General features: G+C 44.1%; 1 protein-coding gene across 2 annotated transcripts; it reads left to right on the top strand.

The window, feature by feature from the left end:
- Positions 1 to 1,303: 1,303 nt before the first annotated feature.
- On the top strand, positions 1,304 to 21,682 carry LOC139574550 (BEN domain-containing protein 4). Of its 2 annotated transcripts, XM_071399248.1 has the most exons (6): positions 1,304 to 2,189; positions 5,956 to 6,549; positions 7,519 to 7,610; positions 15,664 to 15,690; positions 17,028 to 17,268; positions 17,517 to 21,682. In XM_071399248.1, the coding sequence occupies exons 1-6, from the start codon at positions 1,676 to 1,678 to the stop codon at positions 17,747 to 17,749; spliced, it is 1,701 nt and encodes a 566-aa protein (XP_071255349.1). In that variant the 5' UTR covers positions 1,304 to 1,675; the 3' UTR covers positions 17,750 to 21,682. The 2 variants fall into 2 exon arrangements, with proteins under 2 accessions (XP_071255349.1, XP_071255350.1); XM_071399249.1 differs by lacking the exon at positions 15,664 to 15,690 and having other exon boundaries at positions 1,305 to 2,189.
- Positions 21,683 to 23,015: the final 1,333 nt, after the last annotated feature.

Below are 23,015 nucleotides of genomic sequence, written 5' to 3'. Positions count from 1 at the left end.
CGTTCTTAGCTGACTTGCCTAGTTAAATAAAGGTGATATCTAGAACCTTAAAGGGTTCTGTGGCTGTCCCCATAGGAGAACCCTTTGAAGAACCCCTTTTGGAACCACGAAGGGTTCTACCTGGAACCAGAAAGGGTTCCCTATGAGGACAGCCGAATAACCCTTTTGGAACCTTTTTTCTAAGAGTGTAGGCCTATACATTATATTTTTTGGAGAGAAAAGTAAATCTAACGAAAACAACAATGACACCTTTATTTTGTATAATTTCCCACTTTTGTTTTGTCACATGGTACGTAGGCCTATGAGAAACGCTGTTGATTAGTGAATTATGAAACATTTTATGGACTACATTCCTAATTAAAATAATGTACTTTTTACTCCATACATTTTCCCTGACACTCAAAAGTACTCGTTACATTTTGAATACTTAGCAGGAGAGGAAAATTGTCCAATTCACGCACTTATGAAGAGAAAATCCCTGTTCATCCCTACTGCTTCTGATCTGGCTGAGTCACGAAACACGAATGCTTCGTTTGTAAATTATGTCTGAGTTTTGGAGTGCCCCTGGCTATCCGAAAATGTAAAAAAAATAAAATAAAATAATTGTGCAGTTTGGTTTGCAAGGAATTTGAAATTATTTATACTTTTACTTTGATACTTAAGTATATTTGGGCAATTACATTTACTATTGATATTTAAGTATATTTTAAACCAAATACTTTCAGACTTTTACTCAGGTAGTATTTTACTGGGTGACTTTCACTTTTTCTTGAGTCATTTTCTATTAAGGTATCTTTACTTTTACTCAAGTATGACTATTGGGTACTTTTTCCACCACTGATTGTATGTGAAAACTACTTATAAGACGCAAATTTTGTTTTTCTGAACTCACCTCACTTGCGCATAGGGAGGCTTGCGCTACCCGGTGCTGGCACATGCGCAGATCAAATAAACCGCTGGAACGCTGATTTAAGCTGTTTACATGTCTTAATAATTCGAAAGATTGCTCAGAAAACCAGGTGTTTTAATCGGCGTATGCTTACTTCGATTATGACCTTACGGCGATTAAAATAAACAGAGTAAAGGGTTTACATGACTAATGCCATACTCGGCCTTCTGCCATAATCACTTTAATATCGAATTATTGGTGTACATGTAAAGGTACACAATCATGCCATGTTTGGTCTCATGTAGGTTATTTCAAACATTCCAAAAGCCAAACACAACCCAATTAGGCTATCCTATTCATTTTAGCTGTCATTTTTAAGAGACACACTTATTTGAGGCCGTTGTCATAGTGAAGGGGTAGCATATTCTCTCTTCGCCCAGCTTGTCCTCAGAGGCAAAATGGCCGCTATAGTTTCATCGATATAATTTTGCTTTAAAACTGTATGCTCATGTAGACGATTAGAGACACAATGTACAGACAGCGAGGTGTGCAGATCGCGCCTGTATTTCCCTCTTGGCACAATCACTTTTTAACGCGGCGCCCCCCGTCTGGGGATTGGAGCTGTGTCTTGTCAGTAAATTAGCCCACCCTCTGAATATTAAAGTGCACTACTGGGGGGGAAACTGAGCCAGACAGCGAGACGGTGACGAAAAAAATAACCAGTCACCAGACAAGGACGCGACAAGAGCGAGCTCGAGTCACCACTGCGTGTTGAAACTTGCAGTGATGGAGGGGGAAATGCAACCTGCCGACGAGGGTCTCTGCGCCCCAAAGATGTGCAGTCAGCAGCGGGGTCCATACAGCAGCCTCAAGACCTTCCCAAACAAGCGGTTGGTGGGGAAGGCGCGGTTCGACAGACCCACAATGGTCGATATCCCGCTGCTGGGAGACGGAGGCGGTCATCACTACAATCATAATCTCAATCACCACCATCCGTATCAACAACAGTATCAGCAACAGCGGCAGCAGCTCCACCAAACCTCCCTCACCATCAGCAGCAGCAGCCAGTATCTCGCGACACCGCAGCTGCAGCAGCAACAGCGTTTTCCATGCGATAACAGGCCCAGCAGTAGAGCCGCGACATCTACCTCAGCAACAGTGGGGAGTGTGGCGGCAGCATCACTTGGCTTCCAGGGGAGGGTCGGCAGCGGCACCGCGGTGCGCCAGGACCCCACGTATTCGCCTGGAAAAGCCGCGCTCAACCACGAATCTCCCGACTGCACTTACGGGATAAGCTCAGGTATGTTTTCAAACTTGTTGAGAAAGTGAAATTAGGAAAAGTTTAGCCTTTATTTTAGGAATTAGGTGTTGGACTAGACTAGAGGATGTCTAGGCCTGTTGCCTGTGCGCGTAAATGCAATGCAACCACTGTTAGAAATACATTCTCTGGTTAGTATTACAATCCTTTCCAACACAGAAAAAAGGGTCCCAAAAAGCTTATTCGGATGTCCTCATAGGATTTTTTGGGTTCCAGGTATAACTCTTTTTGGTTCCAGGTATAACTCTTTTGGGTTCCATGTAGAATCCTCTGGGGAAAGGGTTCTACATGGAGCCCAATAGGGTTCTACCTGGAACCAAAAGTGTATTACCTGGAACAAAAAATGGTTCTTCAAAGGGTTCTCCTATGGGGACAGCTTTTTTTCTACGAGTGTAATAAAACACACGTTTTAAAATATGCTGTAAATCTTTAGCCATATCCAGACCTTACTAGGTAGGCTATTTGCATGGTTGACTCAATATGACACAAATTTGTTGACAAACAACAGTTTTTGGTTAAGTTTTTTTGTATTTTGCACAAAGACAATTATTGATTCACCACAAGTAGGGCCTAGGCCTATTTTAGGTATTATAGGCTAAAATGATACAGATAGCCTAATAAAATAGTCATAGAACAACAAATTAAACCATAATGGCAGATCAGGCCAGCAGAGAGTAGTAACTATACACTAAGTGTACAAAACATTAGGAACACCTGCTCTTACCATGTCCTAGACTAACCAGGTGAATCCACTTTACACTGCTGCTACTCGCTGTTTATTATCAATGGATACCCCTACCTACATGTACATATTACCTCGACTAACCTGTACCCCCGCACATTGACGCTGTACCAGTACCCCCTTTATATATAGCCTTGTTATTGTTATTTTATTGTGTTACTTGTCTTTTTTAACTTTAGTTTATTTAGTAAATATTTTCTTAACTCTTATTTTATAAAAACTACATTGTTGTTAAGGGCTTGTTGTAAGCACGGTAAGGTCTACATCTGTTGTATTGGTCGCGTGTGACAAAATTTGATTTGATCCTCCCATATCTCCATAATTTCCTGTGATAGATATTATGTACTACTGAAAATAAGCAGCCATGACTGAGTAGGCCCACTATAGGGTCTGTGTGTGCTCAAATGAGTGATAGGGTTGTGCAGTTGTTGAAGTGTGTTTGTGTTTATGTCTGTGTGAAATGTTTTCTTCAGAAATATCCATTGTAATGATGTGCACTGATTTTGAGCAAAAACAGGCAAACTGGTTTCTCAAAAGGAAGAGTAAGCATTGAAATACACTACACTTCTATTTCTATTGGAACCTTGATCTGCGTCCCAATTGGCACCGTATCCCTATTATAGTGCACTACCTTTAACTAGAGCCGGAAGCAGTTTTGTTACTAAATTAAACAGATATCATATTTCCCCCACAGATATAGATCTCCTTATCACTCCACTAGCAGGGGAGGTTGAGCGTCAGTATTCTGAGATTGTTGTTACGCTGACACAGCACTATCTAGCTTATACTGTCTACTGTATTAGCACTGTGGTGTAGCATTAAGCCAAATAGGTATAATACTTGTAATGTCGCCTCATGCCATTATCCAGGGTAGTGACAACGTACAGGCCTCATAGAGGCCCCTCGCCTCATGCCATTATCCAGGGTAGTGACAACGTACAGGCCTCATAGAGGCCCCTCGCCTCATGCCATTATCCAGGGTAGTGACAACGTACAGGCCTCATAGAGGCCCCTCGCCTCATGCCATTATCCAGGGTAGTGACAACGTACAGGCCTCATAGAGGCCCCTCGCCTCATGCCATTATCCAGGGTAGTGACAACGTACAGGCCTCATAGAGGCCCCTCGCCTCATGCCATTATCCAGGGTAGTGACAACGTGCAGGCCTCATAGAGGCCCCTCGCCTCATGCCATTATCCAGGGTAGTGACAACGTACAGGCCTCATAGAGGCCCCTCGCCTCATGCCATTATCCAGGGTAGTGACAACGTACAGGCCTCATAGAGGCCCCTCGCCTCATGCCATTATCCAGGGTAGTGACAACGTACAGGCCTCATAGAGGCCCCTCGCCTCATGCCATTATCCAGGGTAGTGACAACGTACAGGCCTCATAGAGGCCCCTCGCCTCATGCTCTATGGTAGGCCTATAGGCTTCCCTGAACAATCACTACGTTATAACTAACCTGCTCCTATGGTACTGGGGCTTCCATTTTTGTCTTTAAAACCCAATTCAAAGCCCAGTTTTACACAGTTATTAGGTATCTGCATTCGATACAGTATAGGACTTTTCACTCCACTGAGCCAAACCGAGTTGACCTAAACCAAGCTGTTGGAATTATGCTGAAAAGAACAGCGCGTAAAGAAAATAATCGAGCAAGCACGTTTGGGTCAGTTTGGCGCAATAGTACAAAAAGGGTATATATTTTGTTAACCATATGACAAAAGCTAGCCAATACAACTAAGTATTCATGTGATTTAATGATTCCAGTGATAAGAGCACATTTCCCTGGAGATGACAGTCAGACAGAGGTGGTGTTTCTTTCCCATTATGCATCCCACAGACAGAAGGAGGAACCCAAGGACGCCAGCCCTGAAATCCACACACAATAAAGCAAATTGCATTTAAAAGCTTTTCCAAAGAGTTGTGATTAAAATAAATGGTGCTCATAAATTTGCCTCCGCGGAGCATGTTGTATTTAATGACATTTTATGAGGCTGTTTCCCCGTGCACAGTACCAGGGAGAAAGAGAAGAGGGACGGGTGGGAGGGACGGAGGCACGGGGGGATGATATCAGATACATCTCGGCGGGTAAACAAAGACGGCACGCATATTAATAAATGCGACACATCTGCGCCAGGCCGATAGACACGTCTCAGCGGCTGCCAGAGTGCCGTGCCTCCCGCCCAGTTGCAGCGAGGGCGCCGTGGGTAGCTGTCTGCGCTCATAATTACCTGCCTTGTCTCTTTGTGTGTGAAGGCAACACATTCGTAATCATTAGAGGGGAGATGTGCGAGATCATCTCATTCCGATGTGCTGAGACTGCTGGGAGAAGGACACAGGGAGAGCTGCTTTTATGAGCTGTTATGGATGATATTATAGCTCAGTAGCATCATAAGCCCATTTGTTTGACTTGGGTGATTATTTAAGATCAAGAGGAGGAGGGGGGGGACATCAAATATCATCAAATCAAATGCATTTGTCAAAAAGTGCTCAACTGCAACCAAAGCCTATAACACCCAAAGAGCAAGCACAGGCAACAATGGCAAGGGAAGGACTAGTGTAGGCCTAGATATTGACGTCTGACTCAACCAGCTTTCTTGTACAAGAGTGCCATTGAATGAAGGGAACCTGTACTCGGGTAAAATATGACTCTTGTAGAAAAAGAGGAAGAGCTAAATAGAGGGAGTGAGGGTGGTGAGGGGAGGAAGCAAGAGCAGCGAAGCAGAAACTCCAACACCTTTATATAGAATTTGAGAGTCAAGTAGAGGTGACTGAGAAAGGGATAAGACTCAAGCAATCCTACTGTAGTATTATGAACAACCAATCTAGTCCACGCTCTTCTGTGTTTTTTAAAATCCATGCTATCAATTCAATGCCAAGTAATCAAGGACTGTGGAAATGTAGAAATGTGTTGACGCCCAAAAGTTGACTCCAAAATATGCTGGTTGGCTTGCATGTCATAGGGAACGCCTTTGCGTTCTTTATCTACTCGCTCTCTGTTCCTCTAGAAAACCGTCTCATCTTGGATGCCTTCGCACAGCAGTGTAGCCGGGTCCTCACTCTTCTCAACAACAACGGCCGGTTTGTGGAGCCTCAAGCTCCTCTGCCCTCCTCCCACATCAAACAGGAGGACAGCTGCCTCTCTGGACCTGGGGGGGAGTCAAGGCCAGCCGCGGGTCAGGGGGGTCATTACCCCACCCTGGGCACGCCACGTCTTGACGAGAGCGCCACCGTCGACCCTGATGACGAAGCCCAGCACAGCCACTGGAGCCAACAACAAACATCCGCCTTCCTGCGCATCTTCACTGAGTCCCTCCAGAGCTATCTGCTCACCGGGAACCAGCAGCCAGGCCCGGGCCTCGAGGGAGAGCGATGCCCACCAGCTGAGCCCGAGTCTGGGGGGTCGCCGGGCCACAACCTGGGGGGCTGGAACTCCCCGGCCCCCTCGGATTCGTATGGCCACCCCTCGTCCACCCTGCCGGAGGAGGAAGAGGAGGAGGAGGAGGAGAGCTGCTGCCCTCGCTGTGTGGAGCTGGAGCAGGAGGTGCTGTGTCTGCAGCAGGAGAACGAAGAGCTGCGCAACAAGATGGACAACATACCAGGTACAGTACCGGGGTTTCAGGATCATAGAACCCAGTAATGGCAATTTCAACAGTTTATGCAGATTCATGTGAGATTGTGACTTGGTATGTGGATACGATAGAAGGCTGTCACCCGTAAATGCCTCAAGTGAGACGATGTGCTAATTTTGCTGCCCAAGACAACTCCGTGGATTTGGGTCTTTACCCTCTGACTCGACATAGCATATCACAATGCCAAATGAGGGGGGTAACCATGTGGTGTAGTACCTAACTTTTTATGTCAAGTTCAAGATTTACAGTGCCCTCTGGAATGTTTTGTTGTTGTTTTGGTTCTGTACTCCAGCACTTTTCTGGGCTCCCGAGTGGCGCAGCAGTCTAAGGCACTTTATCTCATTGCTAGAGGCGTCACTACAGACCCTGGTTCGATTCCAGGCTGTATCACAACCGGCCGTGATTGGGAGTCCCATAGGGCGGCGCACATTCGGCCCAGTGTCGTCCGGGTTAGGGTTTGGCCGGGGTAGGCCATCATTGTAAATAATAATTTGTTCTTAACTGAAGGGTCAATAAATAAAATAAGAAACTGGAGTGAAAAGTTTGAGTGAAGTGAATTTGTCCCAATACCTTTGGTCCCCTAAAATGGGGGGACTTTGTACAAAAACGGTTGTAATTTCTAAATGGTTTACCTGATATGTATCAAAATACCCTCAAATTTAAGCTGACAGTCTGCACTTTAACCTCAATAGTCAATAGTCATTGTATAGTACAATAGTCATTGTATCATTTAAAAAGTGCTGGAGTACAGAGCCAAAACGTGTCACTGTCCCAATCATTTCGGGGGTGGGTTGTATTTGACATTTTAGTCATTAAGCAGATGCTCTTATCTAGAGCGACTTAGAGTTAGACACCCCAGACTCGATTTATATATTACATTCTTGCTGTGGCTTCAATCAAATCTTTTTGATGGCTTTTATAACCCTGATCTCTTTCCAGCTCCCTGCCAGAATGTGCTGGACTTCTTCAAGACTGTTCTCCAGCACCATGACCAGTTTATACAGCCCATGGCAGAGGAACAACTAACAGAGGCAAGAAATCAGTTTGTCTCAAAACACAGACCGTGTCTTTCTAGAAAGAAATACTCTTGGTCTGTTCCAGTTTCTGTCAGGTACTGTACTGTACCTTTTTATATGTTTTATCACTAGTCATACTGGCCGTGTCTGAAATCTGTCTTGCCTACTACTTACTGTGTATTAATTGTACTACATACTATATTTAGAACGTATTGTTCAGTAAAAAACGAATGCAGTACGTGCAAATATCAACATACTAAGCTCATCCATTCTGAGAATGCGTCATCTAATGTGCAATTGCGATGTTTCCCGCCATTCGTTCATTTTGGTAAGCGCGTCCACTTATATTTTTTATTTAATTTATTTAACCTTTATTTTGACAGGGAGTCAATGGCCAGGGGCTCTCGGGAGTGGGCTTGGGGTCCAGCCGTGTATCTGGTAACTAGTTGGCTACCTAAAGAGGCTCAAAGTTGCCCACCGTTTACCCGCTTCATTGAATTTCTTCACTTTGAGATGAGGAACACTGGCGAAACGAGGCTTGTCATTCGGTTTAGCCACATGTCAGTGTAGTTCTGATCCTTTTCTGGCTTACAGACTGGCTGTCAGTCGCCCTATCTAGTCATCAATGTGCTACGCATTACTTACCTGGAGAAGAGAGAGCCAAGGGCTGACTACTAACCGGCGTGCTTCAGCTGGGGTGAGCGGTAATCAGTATTATTTTCACTGCTTGTTTCTGTCCGGCACTTGAAAACACCTAAGGCAACACAAGAGGGGTTATTTGGCTAGGAATCGGATGGTAGCGCCCTCGGCCAATATATGAAAGTGTAAGACTGTGTGTTTTGCCATTGTGAGTGTGTTTGTGATACTTGTTACCGTACTGTATGTGTGTGCGTATGTGTGTGAGTATGGGGGGATGTGTGTTGCGAGAGGACGGCACTTATCGTGTCATCCAGTGTTTACTTCCTTCGTTGTGCATGGTCCTCTGAGTCCCCTCTTTCCTTTGATATTTATTGGGCTAGGCCGGTCCCACAGCTACACTTAGAATTTCTTCACTTTGACATACATTTAGGCTGATCCAGAGGCCAAGTGAGTTCAACCTAGCCGTTTACCCATGCAGGACTCTGTTCCATGGAGGGATTCATATTTTCCAGTTTCAATACCGAGAAGAATTCATATTTATCCAGAGAGTCCGGGAAATATGGCAAAAATCAGAAGTGCCCATTTAAAGCGTGTAAAACCAAGATATGGTCACTATGCCAGGGTTCTCCCCAAATAAGATTGTCGCTGCGCCACCTTGTCAGCTTGGCAGTGTCACCATGTAAGGATTTCAGGGCAAATTAAACTGATATTCAGAAATGATAGAGGAACTATCTTTGATCGCCAACAACATTGTTTTGAATAGCAAAACAGGCCGTTCATAATGTTCCTCAATTAATTCAGAGCATTTCAGCAGTAGGCTAACTGGAGACAGAGCATGCTTAGGACGCACGGAGTGCACCCCGCGTATAGCGTTGTCGAATCATACAACTTTGTAATGGCAGTCCAACAAAAGTAAAATGAACAAAGTTGCTAAGCTTGCTAGGTAACCTCCTTCAATGAATGACATAATATTTCATATAATAAATATATCCTATATTTGGCTAAATCAAGTTGATGATTATACAGATTGATCATGAATAATGAGGGAGATGAAGAGTGGAAATAGTTTAAGTATCAAGGTACTATATCTTAACGGGGACCAACTCTGTTAAAACAGTCTCGGGATCCCAGTTACCCATGTTAATCACCAATGGACACATAGCCCAGGTCAGTTACCCTTATTATCGGATCTTGTCCCGGCCAACCCTTGTATTCCACCATGCTCTGACGGCCACCTAAGTGGACTCCCGACCCCGGTTAGGGTTTTCGTTCTATGGAGTAGGGAGGAATATCAGACCCACTTGGCCTGATGTGGTTTAAACACCTTCATCACTCTGTGCCTCTTCGTCGAGCCGATCTGCACGGTTGACATCTCTCAGCAGATCTACGGAGTAGAGCAGGACTCTTTGTTTTTCCAGCTTTGCGAAGTCCGCCCTTCGAGACCGAGAGTCCCATGGCTTGCAATACTTGATCGTTAGGAGTAGGCCACTTGCCCAGGGCCCCTCTCGGGAAGCCAAACAAGGTGACCCTATCGACTCCCAGCGGCTTGTGATTGATGCAGCAACGGTGATGTAGTATGCAATCTTTTCAGATCTAGCCACCTCGACGGTGTCAACGGCGTCTTCGTATCGCACTGTAACGTCAACCACCAAAGCTGCACCATTTTTCACGAATATCAAGTCTGGTTTCCTTAGTCTCCCATCCAGCATGGAGATATGCATCTCCTTGATAACGTTCCATCCGTTGCTTTCGGCTTCCGTTACTGATAGGTCACACACCCTGTTGTGCATATTTATGCGGGCTCCTTGGATCAACTGGCATCGGCCCAGTATATGTCAGCAAGATTCATACAGGGCTGGAAAGTGCCTCCAAGAGGAATCCTTCTCCGGCCTTCCCCTTTTGAACATCTCCCGAGTAGGATAGACATTTGCCCTCAACTTCAGTCCATTGTTATACTGGCCGAATCCCACTGAGGTAAGCCTAGTTTTGCTGATCTTATCACTGCCAAAGGCCTGCGTCCCCACACCTTGAGTTGCCAGGCATATCCATTTTCACATTTCTTCCTGCCTCCAATACCACGGTATTGGGAAATGCAGTGTCACTAAGCCAGTTGTGTTGTTGTCGAGGGAGGGCATCTTTGTGTCGCCCTCACCGGCTTGCAGCCATATTCCCTCATCTGCCGAGAGCCACTGCCGGTGGATCCTTCTGGCCTGGATCGATGGAATCTTGGGGGCCAGCTTCACGATACCTAGGCCCCCGTATCGGTGTTTCACATAGAGCAACCCATTACATGTGCTCGTGGGTGGGCGAGCCATTCTTTCACAGCGGTTCTTATCATTCCATCTATTTTGGTCAGGTCGACCGCCTTTAGGTTGCTGTGGTCAGCTCTGTAGATTAGCCTCGGGACAGCGAAAGAGTTCAACATCTTGACCTTCTGAGAAGGTTTTAGCGCCGCCCATCCGATCTTGCATATCCAGTCACGAAGTAGCCCGATCAGTTCCGGTTTAATAATGCCTGCCCAGGGGTCACTTGCATTCCGAGATATTTTTAGGATTCCTCAGGCCCAATTAAGTGCAAGTCCTCTCCATTCAGTTTCCAGGATAAACAGTCATTAACCTTGAATGAGGACTTGCCCTCAATTAAGAAACTGCGGCACTTTTTGGGTTGAACTCTCAACTCCGTCAGTTGGCAATATTGTTCCAGAATTGCCATGTTTTTTCCCATACCTTTCACCGAGCTGTTCAACAGTACCAAGTCATCGGCAAACACTAAAGTGGTAGTCTGGCGGCTTTCCGGCCCGACCCCAGAGTGTCTGGATTGAACAGCAGCTGCGATCTTGGATCGTATTGCTTAACCCAGACCAACATGTCAATCATCAAGGATTTCACTCCATCGAGAATGACGCTGTTCTCATAGATGCTCCCGATCAACTCCATGATGTGCCGGTCAAGGCCCCTTTGCCCAAGAACACCCAGAAGGTGCTCATGCAATGCCAAGTCAAAAGCCTTCACAAAGTCCACAAGTACCACGGCTAGAGGTGTACATTGTTTTTTACTCTGTTTGATGAGCCCCTGGAGTGACATACAATTTTCAGAACACCCCCCGGGGCAGATATGAAGCCCCTTTGTCACAGACTTGGGCAGGCACGCACCAACCTGGCTGTAATAATCCTAGAGAAGAGCCGTGCGGCTATGGATTCCGATGGTGATAGGCTGCCACCCTCTGATCTGTCCCCGTTCCACTGGGTCGGACGTTTTTGGTATCAATGTAGTGCGGCACTCTTTGAAGGTCAACGATAGGGCCCCTGTCACTAGCCACATCAAGAACAAGCGAGCCAACTTCTTTCCTCTGGGGTCCCAACTTAACAGTTTCTCTGGTGACTCCATCGGGACCCGCTGCTGTGCCGGTTTTCATAAACCTCCGCTGCTGCGATCAGATGTTGTCAGCTCCTCTTTCCGAGCGGAATTGGCCCAGCCCGTTGAACGGCTTTGTGGCCCGCCATCGGTCGGCAAAGGCCAGAGTGAGTTCTGTCATAGGGATGGCACACGAACCGAACACCTCTCCATCTAAGATTAGGGCCGGTCTTTGACTGGTCTTTGTCAAATAACAACTGTTGCTGATGGAAGTCAGCCCTCTTTTCTTTCCATCTCTTATTCCCGCTCATAGGCCTGCTTCCCGCTGTATCACTCTGCCTAACGGTTCCTCAAGCAACTTTGCCCAGCAACTTCTCTATTTCCAGTGCCGAAGACTCGATCAGTGCAGGATTCTGATCCACACCCCTTAAAGATAATGTGATGGCCCCGATTTCGAAATCTCCATCCACGCCCATGTTGGCCTCGACCGCAGCTCGTGTACTGAGGGTGGTGGTTCACCTGGGACAGACAGAATTCATCATTCACAACATGGGCTTCCTCAGGAACATTGTTTCAAGTCGCTGCCTTTCTCAGGGCTCTTCATTTATACCTCACCTGCTCTCGAATCCTTCCCAGTCGGCCAATCACAACCATGCTATGGATGGATTTGTGACTCTTGAATAGTTTATACTCTTTCCACTCTGTCCAGCCATCGTTGGTAGTTTTCCTTCCGTTCTGTTTTCCATTGTTCGCTCTTGCTTCCTCAGACTTTTGCTGGCAATAAAAGGCTTATGCTGGGAGAGGCTGACCCCAAAACCAAAGCTTTTTGGGAAATGTTTGCATGCAAAATGTTTGCATGATGACTGATACCGGTTCCCCCACAAGAGCCTCTGTCATCTCCTCATTGGTTTGTAGGAGCATATGCCCACATTGGTGATTGAAAGATGAGCTGAGGTCCACACTCCAGTCCAGTTGGTGGTGGTAATGCACCTTAAAGTTGGTTGCCAACCGCCATATAAAATCAAGAGAAGATGAAGAAACCTAAAGGAGGAGAAATTACTAGAAACGAACTCGGTTTACCCTTTTATCTGTAGAGGATCTTGTGCATTTCAGGTAAAATAACAACCCAATGTTTATATCCCAGGACAAATTATCTAGCAACAGCAAGCTAGCTAGCTAAATTGCCATAAATGTTTCATGCTTTTCGACCTGTCCCCAAATGAATATAGTTGGTTCAGAGTTCGTTTTGATATTTCAACCTGCGTGTCCTGATCGCATCTGGTGTGGGTTGACAAAATCAACAGACGTGGCTGGAGTGGGGTCGGGTAGGAGAATTGATTCAGACTGAGCTGGCTGCGGTGGCAACACGTCATCCTCATCTCCATTATCCGATGCCGGCATTCGGCCGTCTGGGGGGATCCCAGCTTGTGGACTGAGAAAGATCTAGGCAGCGACGTTTTCTCCGACGGCTAGACCGGGGTTCGTTCAAGTTTGTAATATCGGCCAGTGCCGGCAAGGTGTTTCTGGTGTTTCCTTCGCGTATTCTGCACTTGCGAGTCTGGCTTAGCCAGACTGATGCATCTAATCTTCCGGAACTTTTGCCCCCAGAGTCCCCGGAACATAGGACTGTGGAAGATCTTGCTTGCTCAACCTGATGGCGTCCGTAAACGCCCACCGTAGGTGCCAGTTTTGATGACCCGGGTTGGTCGCCATGGTGCTGCAAGTGTTCTGAGGCCATTTCCCGGGTGGTCTTGTCAGTAGACTCTTTTCATACAATTATTGCATGGGTCACAATGGCCAGGGTATTGCGTAATCCTTTCCATGTTCCCCAGAACCCAAAGACTTTGGTTTCCCGGACGCTGCCCGGCAGGTCATGGGAATAACACCGCCGGATCGCTAGTTGGCATCGTTTATGGTCGGAAATACAAAGGTATCTGATTGTCTTCGAACCTCCGACTTTCGTTCTTGATTAATGAAAACATTCTTGGCAAATGCTTTCGCTTTTATCCGTCTTGTACCAGTCCAAGAATTTCACCTCTAACGGCACAATACGAATGCCCCCCAGCCGTCCCTCTTAATCAGGGGTGTCAAACTCATTTCGCATCGTGGGCCACATACGGCCTAGGGAGATGTCAAGTGGGCCGGACCATTAAAATTATACCATACTCTGCTATAAATAACCAAAATATCATGTCTTTCCTTTGTTTTGGTGTAAAGAAGTACAAGAACATTAGGAAAATATTGAAATTTAATGAACTATCCTTTTACAAAACATTTCATGAAACACCTCATATTTCCTTAGACAAATGTGCAATTTACTTTTATCATTCACAAATATGCATTGCAACTGATCCCACTGATTGTACAAAGGCACAAAACTTTAATTGGTACTGAAAAATATAGTAATGCACTTTAAGATTAAATGAGACTTTTAAAGAAAGGAATTTTTAAACCACTTACACATACGCATATAAAATCTAAATGTAATCCCTGCGTACACCTTACAAACTAAGGAGAGTGATTTTAAATGTGTAATGAAGAAAGTGTTCGCCTGTCCTGTAAATCTGTAAACTTCATACATGAAACATACATACACATACAATACATACTGAAAATTTATGGAGTTGTATGAACAGTAGAATTCCATCACACAACTTTTGTTTTGAAGCTGCTGACTAACATTAAAGTGCACATTTTTTAAATCACCACAGTAAGGATTCATCTTCACAGAGCTGTATTCTTTCAATGCAAACAGTATCTAAGGCAGCATTTTAAAGGTACCGAAATACCGAAACTTGTTGCAAACACACCAAGCACGAAGGTTTTCCGTGCATCTCTGTAAATAAATAGGACGTGGTCCATTTTTCTTTGAAAATTCTACACTCCTTATCTACTTTTCTCCGTTTGGATAACGACATTTTGGCTAATGAGGGTGTAGCGGAGAGGTAGAGACCAAGGTATTAACAACGTCGTAACAAGCAGCAGATGGCGCATTGATACCGTCTGCTGTTTTCAGTCTGTCTCAGTGATGCGGCTTGTCTTCTACTCTGATGGAAAGAGTGCGCCCCTTAGCGGATAATCCATGAATTGCAGCGAATTAAAAATATTAATTCCATGTCTTTTATGCATTTTTTCCACTTTCAAATTATCCTGCGGGCCTGATCGAACCTCCTTGGGGGCCGGTTCCGGCCCGCGGGCCGTATGTTTGACACCCCTGCTCTTAATCATGGCCCCAGTTCAGAAGAAAACCCCACAAAATAGAACCAAAGTCCTATTCCATTAATCCTAGTTGAGGTATTCAAGTGACCGGGCCTACTTTGAACACAATTTTTTTCAAAGTAAACGCTTTGGACCACACAGGACATTCAGTTAAGCGCATCAAGGGGGAACCAAGAGTTAGGGGCTGGGACAGGCGGTCCCGAGATCCAACTATAGGCTTTTTAACTGCAGCAACTTTAAGATACGCTATTGGAGCGTCACCGCCACAAAGGGCGCGCGATTGGCTCAAGGTTATCTAGAGTCACCAAAGGTGAACCGTCTCCGAAAGTGCCTCCACCAATGGAGGCCAATCCACATGGGGAGCGAGGAACCATTTAGAAGCCGGCCGACAGGGGCCCTCTCAGGTGAATCATGAATTCCAAGAGAGTCCTAGTCACTCCAAACATTTACCTGGGCTTCATTGAATTGAATGAGAGATAGCTCCAGAGGGCCAGGTAGGGGTCGACCCAGGGAGTGGGGCGACCCCCAGGGAGGGGAGGGGGAGCAACGCCTGCCAAGGCCGCCAGGGATGCAACTCCATCCAGCCAGCTCCCTGCCGCAGGGAGGACCCCAGCCATACTCATTTCAGAAAAGCCGAAGTGAGTACAGTATGACATCCTTTATATAGCATACTACATTTCTGAAATTTCACACACTATAAAATTTTCTATTTTTGCATACTCAAAATGTCTACTATTTAGAAGCTTAGTACGGGTATTCGGACACGGCCAATGTGTATATTATAGATGTTACATGAGAGATGCAAAATAAGACACCAGGGTGAACTTTTAGATCTAAAGAGCGCTCTATCTCTACAGGAAGAAGAACAGAAAACATTATATGAGGTTTGTGTTTTCAAGATGTGTTTTCTTACTGTATGTAACGGAATGACCTCTCACTTAGTTTGTGTCTTTCTAATGGGCCTTAAATATCACCTACTCACCTTGGTGGCTTTCTCAGCATGAGAAGCATGAGAAGCGTCGTCGTCCCCACCCCCATCTTAGTTTGTCAGACATTTTGAGACCTCAAAAGTAGTCCAGTATTAGAAAGAGTTTCACAATCTGTTATATAGATCCATCTAAAATGTGAAATTAACTGGGGCCTATCTTTCCCATTCATGTTTTAATCAAGCATATAGCGAGACCTACACAACAAATGGCATTGGGCATGGACTCCTCTCTGACAGACTAACAAACTTTGATTTTGGAGTAAACAATTACTTAAAAGCCCAGTTAAATAGGGGAGTGGATATATAGATTTTTTGGGATGTTGTCACTGACTAACTTTAAGTAATGTTCAACTCAGTTGCACAGCAGCTTTATAGATAAAACCGAAACTAGTGGCACAAGATGTGAAACTGCCATTCAAATCAGCTTCTCTATTAAGGATATGAAAATACCATCTTGCAACAGTGTTGCATAACAAGATAAAATAGGTTCTGTTAAATGGAGAAAAGGTTAATGGACACCACCACCACCTTTTCCTCAACATTGCAGTTAAATCTGGCAATAACTTCTTGTTCTATGGGGCAATGGGTTTACAACAATAGGAATTGGTTATTGTTGGTATCAGGTGTATAGCACAAATAATGCTTTCGATTTATTTGAGAAACTAGACTAACTAAAAATATCATAGTTCTCCATCACATATTGAGCATGAAGTTAACAACCTTGTTATAACACATGAATGACTGCACTTCTTCTGAATGCTTTGACAGCTTGAATGCACTTTTCAATACCCTGCTAGTGCCCCTCAGGGTTGGGGTCAATTCCATTTCAATTCAGTCAATCAACTGTAATACAATTCCAATTTTACTTTTTCGTTTCATTGCTTTTCAATGAGGGAAAAATGGAAAAGGAATTTCAGTTGACTTCAGTTTACATTCTGAATTGGCGGAACTGAAATGGAATTGGCCCCAACCCTGGTGGCTCTATGGCAGGGTACTCAGAGCTCATAACTAAGCCGTACCATTCTCACCAGTTGTGGCTTGTGGCAATTTAAAATGGGGAGGACAGGTTCATAGTAATGGCTGAAACCGAATAAATGGAATGGTATCAAACACATCAAAAACATGGTTTTATACCATTCCGTTCACTCCATTCCAACCATTATTATGAGCCGTCCTTCCCTCACCAACCTCCTGTCATTCTCACCCTCTTCACTTCTTTGTACCCCTCCTCAGGGCAGTAAACAGCTCCTGGGGAACTACCCCCTCTTCATCACCAACAAGCAGTGGGACGAGGCAGTCAACTCGTCCAAGAAAGATGGCCGGCGGCTGCTGCGCTACCTGATCCGCTTCGTCTTCACTACGGACGAGCTCAAGTACTCGTGCGGCCTGGGCAAGAGGAAACGCTCAGTTCACTCAGGAGAGCCTGGGCCGGAGAGACGGCCCCTCAACCCCGTCAAAGTCACCTGCCTCAGAGGTACTGGCGGCATCTCTACTAAAGAGATGGGTACTACAGCAACATGTATGCTACTAAAGAGATGGGTACTACAGCAACATGTATGCTACTAAAGAGATGGGTACTACAGCAACATGTATGCTACTAAAGAGATGGGTACTACAGCAACATGTATGCTACTAAAGAGATGGGTGAACAGATGTTGGCAACATCAAATTGTGTGAAGTTTGTTTTTCTAATCATAACAAATATTTACTTGTACTCCTCAGAGTTTATCCGAATGCACTGTGCCTCTAACCCTGACTGGTGGATGCCTTCTGAGGAGCAGATCAACAAGGTGTTCAGCGACGCGGTGGGCCATGCGCGCCAGGGTCGGGCCGTGGGCACCTTCCTGGGCAGCAGTGGCAGTAGCACTAGCAGTCTTTACATGGAGGCTTACGACGGGCCCCTGTCACAGGATGAAGTGTACCTGAAGGGCTCACACAATGGCCTGGGGGATTGAAAGGAGAAGGAATGAAGCCTTGGTCAGGATTCAATCCAAGGTGCGTTATTGAGAAGCACACTAGACAGCCGACAGTGCGCCTTTTTAAAGGCAATTTCACAGAGATCGCATTCATGGTGAACGCTGCAAATGTTGGCTCAAGCGTAAATTACCTTTAAAAGGCGCATTGTTGGCTGTCTTGGGCGCTGCTCTACAACGCGACTTGGATTTAATCCTGGCCACTGTCTTCTAACATGTGGCGTCACTCCTACGCGATGTTAGTCCCTCAACCGAGGTGGTGATACTGCTGATTTGTCACCACAGATGGTTTGTTTACATAGCAGGTTAGGATAATTAGCGTGGCAGGTTAGGATAATTGGCGTGGCAGGTTAGGAAAAGGGTTAGAGTTAGTCTTCGCTACAATGCTAGTTGTCAACAACTGTTGTCCCCGACACGCCCACTAGATGGCGATGTAGGCCTACTCCATCTAGCCACAACAGTAGAAACCTAAACAGACCATCTGTGGTGACAAGTCATCAGTATCATAACACTGGTTCAGACGAAACTAACGCTATCTGACGTAAGACAATGAGGATGAGAATGGTAGAACTGTAGGCCGAACCAACTGGTACTAACCTGCTCTTCTTCCGTAATGCTACAGAGCAGGGCAGGAAAATAACATTCAAACAACATTCAAGAGGAAGTAGTCTCCCCGTTCAACATTCTAAAACAGCTGTTTTTGGGGCTTATTTTCTTGGGGGGGTGCAAGGGTGTTTCTGCTCAAATGTTCCAATGTTGTAACATGCATTTATTAAGGTACATGAAAGCAGCAGAATGTTGTACAAGTCATGTTCAACTGTTTGTAAAACCTCAACGCTAGTTTTCCCTCAGTCTTCCTTCTGCCATTGCTTTGTGGAAAATGTTAGAAAAAGGTTACATACAGTAATATAGAATTTCGCAAACTAAGGGAGCTACAGAAATCAGTAGGTCTGACTGTAGCTGGGTCATTTCCAAATGACAATTAAGACAAATCTAGTGTGCAGTTTTTCAATTAGGATTATAACAGTTTCCTTTTGCTATAGAACATTGCCAAGAATATACTGGAATGTACTATACTATGATGTACTGATTGAGATGGTCATTATGATATCTGTAATGAGAAGAGAAAATGAAAATGAGACATTATCCTTGTACAGATAAATTATGTTGGCTACTTTAGACAAAACTCCCTCTTGTGTTATGTTCTGGCTGACGTGCAGACCCACGTGGTACACAACACACTGCGCCCCACTGGTCTAAAGACAGTCTTCAGAAAGTAAGATTCCGGTTGTCTCAGAGAGCAGCTACATTGGTTGGTTCTCTGAAACTTTTTCCTGGGGGTTTGAAAAGCCATCAATTGTATCGGAAGGGGGCGGCACCCGGCGGATGTGTGTGGCTGTGCCTGTGGGTGTTTGGGTACGAAAGACAGATGAGAACCAACCAGAAAAAGCACCGCCCATTTCATTATTGACACATCGTGCTGACAACATCAAACAGCCTCCCTCCCCAGACTCAGAGGCCTGGATCTTTGGTATCAGCCAGGCAACTTATGTTAACCAAAGATAATTAAAGTAGACATGCAGGATTTGTGCAACTGTAGGATGACTATTGATTGATGGATTGCCATTGATTGTATTTAATCGTGATACATTTCAATTCATTGATGGTAAATATTCAAGAGATTGGTGGTAGAGACAAACCACAAAAGCCCAGACTAATTTGAAACTTTGTAATGATAACCCCCCCCCCACACACACACACACACATACAGAAAGAAACACTATATTTGAAATGCCTTAAAGGTCCAGTGCAGTCAAAACTAGATTTCCTGTGTTTGATATATATTTCCACACTATGAGGTTGGAATAATACTGTGAAAATCCTAATAATGCCCTTTTCGTGTAAGAGCTGTTTGAAAAGACCGCCAGAAATGTCAGCCTGTTTTGGTGGGATGGAGTTTTGGCCTGCCTGTTGACATCACCAGGTGGTAAATTAGTTAGACCAATAAGAAATAGAGTTCCAAATCTCTCTGCCAATAACAGCTAGTTTTCTGTTTTCCCCTCCCCACTCAGACCACTCACAAACAGTCTCTTTGCTGAGAAGCTATTTCTGTTTCCTTTTTACCATTTTAATTGAAAACAATCACAGTAAGGTACTTAATTGTTACCCTGAAATGATTTGATGTTGAGATAAAAATGGCTGCATTGGACCTTTAAGATAAAGTTTAACACCCATGTGTATATCTGTAGTTCTGATGACTTAGTTGTTCAGAACATGGTGCTTGCATCACTGAGTTATGGGTTTGCCACGTGGGCCACATAATACTGAATAGTGTACTGTATATGTGTTAACTGTGTTTGCTAAATGACCATAATATTATAATTATACTCCAAGAACTACAGTACCCATAATGCTAGCTAGTGTCAGACTGCTTCTAGACTACTAAAATCATAAGATAAGGGCGGCAGGTAGTCTATCGGTTAGAGCGTTTGGCCAGTAACTGAAAGGTTACTAGTTCGAATCCTCAATGTGAAAAATCTGTTGATGTGCCCTTGAGCAAGGCACTTACCCCAAATTGCTCCATGGTCACCATTGATAATGGCAGACCCTGACCCATGACCCCACTCTCCACAGGTGTCTCAGGGATATGCAAAAAACACATTCCCAATTAATACACACTTGTGTGAAATAGGACAAATGTAAGCACCCACCAAGTTTATTATTTGTATTATTATTATATACCATAGATGTGTAGTAGAGAGCTCCTCTCAATGGCCGCTTCTGTGACAGCATGGGCAGCGCCTCATAGGGCTTTCCCCATGTTGGTGTCATCAACTGGGTAGGACTTGCTATGAGTTAAGGAAGGATCATAGAATTCCATCCAGGACAGCAGGGGCAGTCAGCCAATGAATTATACTCCAGAGCAAACATTCTGTAACTGTAGGTGGCAGTAAATCACCAACCTTGACTTTATACCTGTTCTTTACACACTCCAGCACAGTAGGTGTTGGTATGCGCCTTTTCAGTTTATTTTCAAACTACCTACACTCAAACTTGAAACTTGTAGTACAAGAAGAAGAAATTGTCTACTTAAAAATGTCGATATCCCTCAATGCGCTGCACAAGCTGTCACAGAAGTGACCATTGAGAAGAGCTCTCTAGTACACATCTAATGAAGAGATTTGAGCCTTTCACCTTCTGAAACACCTGACATTATACTAACTGTTGCAGAATTCATCATTATGTTACTTCCTGGTCTTTCAGTCATTTCTGGAGTTGATTATAATAGAGAATGTCAATAAGTGAAGAAGATGTTCATCAATACCAAACATTTTCTCTCACAGTCCTTAACTATACTAAATATCTATCAATGTGGCTTCAACCAAAGCAGTGATTCATTGTGAATCATTGTACCAATAGGGAGAGAGTAGTCTGCTGTGTTTTTCATTATACTTATTTAATTTGGGACATTCTTGTCCTTCAATAGTGCACTGCACTCGTTTTATAAATTTGAATGTATAACATTTTACTGTTGACTACAAGTTGGTAAAGTTACATTGAAAAACAAAGACATGCAGTGTGTGTGTGTGGTGAATAACTATAATAATAACATAATTGTTAATAATAATAGCCCTTTTGAAAAGTGTGTAAAGGTAGTCTTTAAATACGTATTCTCTCTTAAATGCCTCAGCTAAGTAGAAAAGTGCCACAGAGACCTTGTCAGTGAGGTTCTGTTGTCGTGACGCGTACTGTTTTGAATGTAAATATTTCCCTGTGATTACTGCACATTCTGACAAATAATCCTTTATTCTCCAAGTGACTGTGTCAACACTGTGAAACTCCCAAGTAGATTTTTACAACAATATGATGCTTGTGTTTTTATTTATGATGAAATAAACATTCCATCCTATTTGACTTGATCAAACATGATTTATGTATACAATCACCTCACATACTTAGCAGATATTATATAGTGATAAATTATGTTATTCTAAATTATGTCATTTTTGGGGGGTTTGCTCAATGAGATAAATTAACTGGTTTTACTGACCTACAATTACAGATCAATGCAGTGTGGCAGATGTAATTACTACTGCTCATTGAACCACACACACCCTCTTACACAACCCGGCAGGCCTACTTGCGCCAGTACTTCTGTGGCTATTTTCAAGAGGGTGATGTATTCGCCAGGTCAGCTAAATACTGTAAACCACCAGTTTGAGGGACAGCTGTCTACATAGCCTTTACACCTCAGCTTCCACCCTCTGGTTCTTGATCATCAGGATATTCTCAAGGAGCAGCTTGTGAGCCAATTCCTTCTAAAAGTTGCACTGGATGCATGGACCAACTTTCTCTCCACACACCTCACTGTTTTCACAAGCTGGTCTCATGCTTTCCAAGTGCTTCTATCTGCTGGGAAACTCCTTAAACTTGCTCTCCAATCACACACAACACACACTCAGGTTTGATCCTGCTGACACAGATAACACACCTTATTCATCTCTTAATCTGGTCAACTCTTTGTTCAGAGATTATGTGGCCAAATTTTGCTTCAACCCGTACATGAAAGGGAGCCATGCAAACTCATCTGTAGTTCCTTTGGCATAACCCAGACAAAGCCATTTGCCATTGTCTTTCGACAGATGGCGTCCTTCTAACGCGACCTCGTTGCCATGAACCAGTGCAGACAGATTTGCCCATTGAAGTGAGAATATCGCCATTCTGAAGGTCGCCATGCTGAATTACATAAATTGAATGGCAGTTTTTTTTAATCGCTTTGGTGCAATTTTCCCAAGTATGTGTTACAGTTTTACAACGCTTAGTACAAAACTCAAAACAGATAATCAAAAGGCAGTTGTTTCAAAACTCAAGCACCTTTTTTATTAACTAAGTACAGTACAACACACAAAATCATACAGTCACTTTTTCACCAAACTTAGTCAGTGGTTCATCTAGAAATATATGTTTCACATTGCAATACATGTTCATTTAAAGTAATTGCCTTTTACAATGCAACGCTCACATTACTTTTGATATGATTGTCTTCTCATTTGTTAAAATACATTGTACTATTACTTAATACGACTTAATTGATAATCACTTAACTGTTTGGTAAACCTAAAGATTTTAGACTGTTTTTTATGCTACAGATTTTGAGAACTACATAATGAAAATGAAAAGTATGATATATATACTGTAATGTACTATGATGATGATGAATATTATGATTTTACTTCACAGTAAGTTT

This window comes from Salvelinus alpinus, chromosome 4, assembly GCF_045679555.1.
Source record: "Salvelinus alpinus chromosome 4, SLU_Salpinus.1, whole genome shotgun sequence".
Classification (NCBI taxonomy): Eukaryota; Metazoa; Chordata; class Actinopteri; order Salmoniformes; family Salmonidae; genus Salvelinus; species Salvelinus alpinus.
This window is presented reverse-complemented; position numbering and strand designations above follow the sequence as displayed.

Coding starts and splice junctions, on each gene's coding strand:
- LOC139574550 (XM_071399248.1), top strand. CDS start 1,676: ATGGAGGGGGAAATGCAACCTGCCGACGAGGGTCTCTGCGCCCCAAAG. Junction 7,611..15,663: donor CAGAGGAACAACTAACAGAG/GCAAGAAATCAG, acceptor CTATCTCTACAG/GAAGAAGAACAGAAAACATT. Junction 15,691..17,027: donor AACAGAAAACATTATATGAG/GTTTGTGTTTTC, acceptor ACCCCTCCTCAG/GGCAGTAAACAGCTCCTGGG.